The 8,728-nt window shown below is 43.7% G+C and overlaps 1 protein-coding gene across 2 annotated transcripts in view; it reads left to right on the top strand.

Annotated features, from left to right (window-relative positions):
* The window catches only part of LOC112452034 (SKI family transcriptional corepressor 2), a 43,947-nt gene that overhangs the window by 15,377 nt on the left and 19,842 nt on the right, over positions 1 to 8,728 (top strand). Inside the window, exons 2-5 of one of the 2 annotated variants that reach the window (XM_025012038.1) lie at positions 1,531 to 1,627; positions 2,012 to 2,304; positions 2,585 to 3,189; positions 3,585 to 3,910. In XM_025012038.1, coding sequence (XP_024867806.1) covers positions 1,532 to 1,627; positions 2,012 to 2,304; positions 2,585 to 3,189; positions 3,585 to 3,910 — 1,320 coding nt within the window. In that variant the 5' untranslated portion in view covers position 1,531. Of the gene's footprint in view, positions 1 to 1,530; positions 1,628 to 2,002; positions 2,305 to 2,584; positions 3,190 to 3,584; positions 3,911 to 8,728 lie in introns of both variants that reach the window. The other variant, XM_025012037.1, reaches the window with a different exon arrangement.

The raw sequence follows: 8,728 nt of genomic DNA, 5'->3' as shown, positions 1-8,728 counted from the left end.
ACCGCGCGAGTTTAATTTCAGCGGATCTTTGGATTCGCTTAATCACACCGCCCGATAATTAAGGAGGGCCCTTCGAGCGACAACGACAACGATGACGACGGCGACGAGAACAACTTAATCACACCTTTTAATCGGCACACGTGTTTTCCGAATCTCGGATAAACGCGATCGTGCTTTTGCCGCCGATTAATCCATCTTCAATGTAGGATCCAGAGAGCGGGCAGAGTCAAGTATAAAGATAATAGAAATGCAACGTCTGAGAAGATACATATAAAATTCCGTAATTATAAAATAATCAACTGTTAGAATTGTTACTCGCCAGTTTCCAATTGACGAAATTATTTAATGACTCGTCTACATTTTTCAAATCAGGATTTATACAAAGAATGGAACAATAATTCTGTATAAAATAAGCGAAATGATGCCATGGTTTTGCGAAGCTAGTCCTAGTCTGCGAATGTCGTTTATAATCCAACCTTCAGTTTTCATATTCGCTTTTATGAAATTATTATCGGAAAGCTTTAACCTCCATTCTTTTGTAAAAAAAAAAAAAAAGATCGAATATAAATGGTGGTCTGAGAGCAGCGCGCGTTGCCGCTTACGTTATGAAAAGTCGCGTTACTGCTCGCGATTTAATTGGCCGGCGATCGCGTGGCAGTGGATCGGGACAGAGCAAAAACGAGGAGGGCCCGATTTAATTGAGCTGAATGCATCACCGGACGCGACGGCACGTCGAGAGGGAGAAAAAGCGCTAATCGATAAAGTGTAATAAATATAATTACAACGAGGGTGGAAGAGGTGGGAGAGCGGAGGAGGATGCTTTTTTTTTATTCCCTCTAACGCGAGTGGAAAACGCGGAATTTATTATCGGACACGGGCGCACGAGCGCGACCGTAAAACATCAGAGATTATAATCAATCTCGCCGATGATGATAAAAACCGCGCTGAGAGGCAAATTATTGTCGCGTCGCATCGGCGTTGCATTTTCCATTAGGTCGGATAGGCCCGGGCACCGGATAACGCAATATAGCCCGCGCAAAATTACAAGCAATTCTCAAAACGTTGTTAAAACAATCACAATTTTTCGAGCAATTATAGGAAAAGTCAATAAAAGCTACTGTTTTTAAACGAAACAGTATAGGAATTTGCAAGATGCACATTTTGGGCGGTATCGTCAGAAACTGAGGCGGTTTTTTGTTTGCAAAAATTTTAATTTAATTTTAATGTAATTTTAATTTTTAATTTTAATTTAATTTTAATTTAACATTTAATTGTCGCAAATGCGTTATGTATTTTGATAATTAAAATGCATGATTTTCAGACAATTTTTCGATAATTAAAATACATAATTTTTACGCTCAGCGTAATATTAGTGTTCATTGTTATAGTCTATCAATATTGCGTTGCCAGTATGCGAACTTCGTCTAACATTAATTCGTACTTCGACCTGATATGACTGAAGATTATTACAAACGAGATTGCAATTAGATAGGTTCTGATACTGTAATCCGGTAATAATCTCTTTATCAGGATGGATGGGCCGGCGGTGCTGTCGATGCCGCCGCTGACTTCTTCGCAAAAATCGGCGCAATCACCGCAACCACAATCGCATCCGAAGCAGAATCAGGTAACGCAGAGACACGGGAATGTAAGTCTTGAAATTAAATGAAACAAATTAAAATGTTAGAAATTATACAAATCTATATAGGCCAACATAAAATGATTACTCGCGCGTGAGAGAGAGGAGTGAAAGAAAAATTAAAACAACTTTTTTATAAAATTACATACTAATTCAGAGCTTTTTTATACTATTACCATGTAACGTTGGATTTTTTATTTTATTTTTCTCACGACAGGCAGAAATCTAACATTACGCGATATCGATTTGGCATCGAATTTGTAACTACTAGAATAATTTCATGAATTGCCAGAGTCGTTCGGGGAGCGAACATCTCGCGATGCGCCCGAATCTGAGGGCATCGTAGTACATCTAAACCGATAGGAGTTGCAGGTGGGTACCGTGTCGCTTTACGGGATCCACATCGTGTCGTTGGTGATCGAGGGCCAAGAGCGACTGTGCCTGGCACAGATCAGCAACACCCTGCTGAAGCAGTTCAGTTACAACGAGATCCACAATCGTCGGGTAGCGTTGGGCATCACCTGCGTGCAGTGTACGCCAGTTCAACTGGAGATACTTCGTCGTGCCGGCGCGATGCCGGTATCCTCGCGTAGATGCGGCATGATCACACGCAGGGAGGCGGAACGTCTCTGCAAGTCCTTCCTCGGTGACAACGCACCGCCCAGGTCGGTACAAGGCAACCCACGATTCTCCTAAAATTGCATTGATTTTCGCAAAAGACCTTGCTACTCCTATCGGACAAGAAATCAAAAGTGTCGAATAATTTTCGTTCTGATTTATAAAAATATGTAGTCTGACAATTAACTTCATAGACGAGACTTATTTGAACATTTAGATTGTATACATGTTTACTTAGGCATTTGTTAAGCTTCAAATTTTTGAACATTATTGATTTTCGCTTTTCGATACACAATTGTATAAATATTCGCATGATACGCCTTGCAGATTGCCCGAAGATTTCGCGTTCTCCGTTCACCACGAATGCGCCTGGGGCTGCCGCGGTGCCTTCCTGCCAGCTCGTTACAACAGCTCACGCGCAAAGTGCATCAAGTGCGCGTACTGCGGTCTATTCTTCTCGCCTAACAAGTTCATCTTCCATTCGCATCGTATCGGTCCGTCGGACAAGTACGTGCAGCCGGACGCGGCGAATTTCAACTCATGGCGCCGGCACATGAAACTGTCCGGCACCCCGCCGGACGAGGTGACGCACGCCTGGGAGGACGTCAAAGCGATGTTCAACGGCGGCACCAGGAAACGCCTGTTGGGCAACTCGAACGGCTCCCGGGAATCGCCGAGCCCGGCGAAGCAGCCGAGATCGTCGCCGACCAGCGCCGCGCAGATGCCCACCCTGGTGCCGACACCGGCGCATCCCCGTGTACCGCCGTTCCCGGAACTACCCCTGCCGCTGTCCCGCAGCCTCGTCATGGACTACGTGTGGCATCAGCATCAGCAAGCGGCGGCGGTAGCCGCGGCCAAGACACCCAGCCCGTTCGCATTTCCGTCCTACGCCCTGCCCTGGTTGGCTAAGCGGAGTCCCGTCCTGTTCCCCGGTAAGGCGAGATAAAAAATAATCTCTAAATAATTGAAGAATAGCGTATAAATCTAAATCTATTTTCAAGAATTTGTCAAATTCAGCGTTAAAAATAATCTGTCTTCCTGGCTTGGATTATTGCTTGATTAGTTCAAGCACTTGTGATAATTTTTGTTATATCATGTACAATGTTAATCAAGTTATTCGTTAAATTGACAAATGAATGATCATCAAATCAAGATTGTTAATCATATTTTCTATGCTTTACGTCCGGAATATAAAGCTATTGATGTAAAACTAAAGTCGTAAAGAACTAATCATAAAATATCCTCTATCTACGACGCTATTTCTCTGCAATCGATCTCCATCGACTCGATCTCAATTAGATACCAATCGCACTCTGACGGTTTTCAGGACCGCTACCGCCGCCCATAAGCGGCTCCAGCCCCACGGAACCGCTGATTCCGACCGTCAATCCACCCTTGCATCAATCCGCGTTCCGTCCGGTGATTCGCGGGCCGCCCATCGTCGAGCCGGCGGTCATCCCGGAGCGACCGGCGGACGCGAGCCAGAAGGAGGACAACTCCGACGACGAGGTCGACATCGAGACGACGGAGGACGATCCGGTGACGCCGCTCAACGCGAGCCTTCAGAATCTTCACTCGGCCTCGAATTCCGCGATGAGCAGCCACAGCGGACGAAGTACGTCGCCGCAGTGCTGGAGTCCTCCCCGAGAAACGGTGAGTTCCGACCTAGAAGGTTTATCGGAAGATTTATCGGGTGGTTTATACGACTGTCGACAGATTTGTAGGGGTACAAAGACACTTTGTACTTCGCGAAAGTAAACCAAAAGGAATGTATTAGTCAAACTAACTGGATAAAGATCGGGGAGAGGTCCTCGTGTTCTACCTGTGCGACAATTGCAAAGAGGAGCGTGACGTACTTCTCGTCACGATTGCCTCTCGAGAAAGCCGGGTGCAACCGTCACCGTCGCGTGCAACGGTCGATCGCGTGCGCGGCTAGCGTGGGCACGCTAGCGTTACAGCGGCGTGATTGTGTTTGTCGGGCGCGTGCGATTATGTCCTCGTACGACAACGGGGAGGATTCGCCATGAGGCGACGAACATGTTTCCAGCGGTAGCGGTATTGCCGCTTATCGTCGAGTGTTTGCGATCGGTAGACTGATAATAGTCGCGCCGCTACGATCGCACGTGGCCAGCACGTGGTCACAACGCGATCACGTCTCGTGAGAGATCTTTTAGGAAATCTTTACACACACACAAGCGAGAGAGCTCTTAAGAAATCTTAGGACAAAAGTCTAAATTGATTATCTAGGAAAGAAATTAATTAAAGAATTAATTGATTCATTTCTTTTACACGTTTGAAGGTATGTAATATATTTAAAAAACGAAATTATCGTCTACTTATTTATGCAAGTAACAATATGTAAATTTTGTTTTCCTTTTTGGAGGAGTCACGTTATCGTTAGCAGTCTGCATAGCACAAACCGTCGATTCTTATCCCGAAAAGCAATTTATTACGTCGTGACTCTTATTCACTCGCTGGTAAGTGAATAAAGGTACACGTCCGCGCGCGGTTTAATAACGGAGTATGTTTGCATTGTAAGGAAAGTAGCTCCGCACCCCCGCGTAATGCGTGACCGTGCGACGGTCTTCCCCTGTAAACGGCCAGCGAAATATTTTCCCGCAATACGACCCAACGGCAAACAGACTGCCGCCGCAAAGTTAATCGAATTAAGCGTCGTATCCGACGCTCGCTCGTTTAATCGAGTTCACCCCTTGAGAAATCGCTCGCCGCACACACGAAATGAAGCATTTAGGCCACAGCCGGCCAGGGACCAGCTGATTTTTTTCGCTCGACAGTTCTGGAATCGGGAATTTCTTCTTCTAGCTGGAATTTAAACAGCCAAAAGCGAATTAAACGATGCTTATCTTTTTATATACAGAGGTAATTATTAAACAAAGTGCAACGACCTAATAATTAACTAACAGAACTTTATTTTTCCTTAAACCAAAGCAAACTTTAGTTGCATGTGGGTTTTTTTTTATCATCACATAACGTATTAAGTATTAAATAGTCGTGATAGAAACGGTATCTTCTCATCAAGCTTTTTCCAAGGAAAAAAAATCAATATCACGCTCACCGAAGAGTTTAATATCAAAGCAAACCTTTGCGGTACGGTGTACATCCGTCCCGTATATTTGATCGATGTCGCATCGGATGCCGCCCGATCTAAATAAGCCTTCGTGACGACCACGGATTCGCTTCCTTAATCCGTCTTTGATGTTGCGGCGACCGGCGCGCGGCGGCGGCATCATCATTACCGCGTTGGCAACGTTCATTGGAAACCGTGACGCTGTGTGTGTAATGTCCGCATATATCAGAAACGTTTAATCGTGTCGCACGCCGGTTCCGTAAGTGCGCTCGACCTGTTCTGCGCGTGTTTTCGTTTGTACGCGTGCGGGGGTATTTACCGACACAATAATTATCGCGATTGATGATGACGAGAGGGTCACCCAACACTGCCGGCGCACGAGCAGTCAAACCGCAGAGCAAATTCTAGGGACGGAGTCGAGTAGTATTACGTTGCTGCTACGATGTAAATGGTCGGGGCGGAGGCCACGTTGCTACAATAATTCTACCAGGCACCCAATTGCCGCCGCCGCCGCCGCCGCCACCGCTTCCGCGCTGGCTCGTTACCGGCTAAATTGCCGCGGAATAATTAACCCGAGCACCGTCGAAAATTCCACCGGCGACCTCGATGTTAATTGCCGTGTCGCTGCTTTGCCCCGGCAATAAATATGCGCGTAATGATTATACGCGTGATATTTATATCGAAAGGAAAATGGAAAATGTGGAAATAATTGCCAAGTTACGGATTAATTCCTTTCTAATGGAGACATTAATTTAAGCCAATCGAAATTCCTCGTTATTTGCTATGTTAATCGCTACATTAGTCTCTCTGTTCTCTCCGCGGCTCGAGTCCAACGAGTCGATGGAGAATTTATCTCAAGGTTTCTTTCACCTATATGATTTTAAATTACTTTCAATTAAAAAATTACAAAGATGACGCAAACCTTGAATGTTAAAAATACGTGAAAAAGCTAGAAAATGTATCTTCCAGCTCGTTTTTTTTTTTTCAAGTTGAGTTTGTTCTTCTTACGTACAGACCCCTCAATTAAAAGCCCTCTCGCACTTTTCGCTCGAAACTGCTAGCATTAAAGGGTTAATGCCGATCTACTCTCGAGCGGGATAACCGATTAACGTATTTTCCATCCATTTAAAAAATATATAACTAGCGAAGTGGCCCTAGTGTAGTTTATCGGCACTTGAAGACGTTAATCGGCCGCCGTGCATGCACAAAAGAGAGACCGAGACGAAACCAGCAAAAGGGTCGTTCTCCCTTGAACGAGTGGTTGCTGAGAGAAACAGAGCAGAGCTCGCGGGAAAGAGAGAGAGAAAGAGCAGAAGAGACGACGGGGATGGACCGGGATAAGCCGTCCGGATTGCCAGACAGCTTTTCAATTCCCCTTGTCAGTGAACGTGTCGAGTGGGACGTATTTTGTCCGGAATCTCTCTCTCTTTCTCCCTTTTTCCCTCTCCTTTTCTCTATGCTACTCTCTCTCTTTCTCCCTTGCCATGGCTGAGAAGCGTGTACATACACGAGAGATATTTGTCACAAAGGTGCAAGCAACTCTCTCTTTCTCTCTCTCTCTCTCTCTCTCTCTCTCTGTACATCAGATAGGAAGTGGAAACCTAGTTACTGCACCATGGGCCACGATGGAAGGATCCAGAGTACCGGAGTACAAGTGTATCGCGGTAACTGAGTAATCCCCGAACGTTATTTGCAGTTATTTCTCGCTTCGCTGGCTAGATTGAGAGAGAGATAGAGAGAGCTCGCGAGAGACGGGGAGAACGATATTTTCATTTTCGCAACATCTGTGAATCTCTCACTGGTGTATATGTGTGCGAGTTTCGCAAAGCTGTCCCTTCTTCTTTCAGAACTGTAAACTCGGGGCCTTGTTACCGAGACACAATGAGATATCCGAGCTATCGTTAATTACAAAAATACCAAGCTTCAAAGCTTGAGACCAGCTTTATACTCCGTCTCCGAATTTTTGTAATTTGTATATAATAATATGCATTTGTATATTCTAAATAAATTTTAATTTGATGTCTTTGTAATGAAAACTTCATGCAAAACTGTCAGTCGTAACACAAGGATCTTTAACTTCAACAATTAAATTAAATCTTTGATAAGATAAATCCAGTTAGGTACAATATATTGATCGTTATACACCGAACTTGGTTTTTAGTTAAGATTAGTTTTGAGTTAATTGAAGGTTTCTAAAATGTTTCTAAAATTGAACTCGAAAGAGTATTCGATTTTCGTTTGACAGCCGCGTAATAATTAAGTATACTTTTAAAACGAAATTTTTTTAAGTCAACGGTTGATATATTATATCCATGTTTATTATAGTGTTAGTGATACTTGTTTCTGCTGCAATTTTAACTAGAGCCCCGCTTTGGAGGCAAGAGTAAATCGTCGCCGATCGATTAAGATGTTTTGCTCAATCGTGATTACTGAAAGTCCGAATCGCGCCGGTGAACTCCCTTCGGTCGAGCTTTCTGGGTTTCGAAAGCAACGAAGATGGAACCTCGCGGAATCTCCTCCGCCATCCATTTAAATGCAATTAAGCAACGTCACGTAGGAGCGGAACGGGGGTCGGAAACGTTTAAATCAAACTACGGCTGGTTTAGTTAGTTTCGACCGCAACTTTTAATTGCGCCTCGACCGTCTGGAGGGCCATTAAATTCCGGAAGAGATATGTTACTTCTTTTCTCTTCCTCAGCACGTGACAGTTTTTCCTCTTTCGCATCTTTTTTGCGCGACTCTCTTTCCCGAAAGAATCGCAAACATAATAAAACATATTCTTAATCGCTAAAATCTTTCTCAAAAGCTTACACAAGCAAAATGTTTTTAATCGTGAATTAAATAAATTTCAAGAATTCGAGAGAATTTTATACTCATCAAACTTTACTTTTATTTAATTTTATTTTTTAGTTATTCATTCATATGCTAAATAATATATTAGTCGCACTTTTTTCAGTTTCAACTTTTAAAGTATTATATTCTCGTTCTCATCAGTAGTTGTATATTTCATTAAAAACTTTTATAACGGTGACCTAATTTACGTCAAGGAGCAACTGACATTTAAGCTTTTACGTCGTCTGCATTAATTAAGGAACCCCAGCTGGCATTTTTAAGAGCCAGTGAGCACAGCTAAAGTTACTCCCGCTGCATGGAAATGCCAAGTTCTGACCTTATATATCCCCAGTCCGCCGGGACACTGTGATTAAATCGATTGTCGTATACACATATTATGATATGTATCTACGTCTATCTTTTACGTCTAAAACAAATTAACCTGGTAACATTTCGTTCAGCAAAATTAATTTATCGAACAAATATACTGTTACTGATTTACCGAAACGATCATGGCGTTCCTAAACACGACGTCATCGACAAATTAACAT

Source organism: Temnothorax curvispinosus, unplaced genomic scaffold, assembly GCF_003070985.1.
Source record: "Temnothorax curvispinosus isolate PA1 unplaced genomic scaffold, ASM307098v1 QBEX01002880.1, whole genome shotgun sequence".
Classification (NCBI taxonomy): domain Eukaryota; kingdom Metazoa; phylum Arthropoda; class Insecta; order Hymenoptera; family Formicidae; genus Temnothorax; species Temnothorax curvispinosus.
This window is presented reverse-complemented; position numbering and strand designations above follow the sequence as displayed.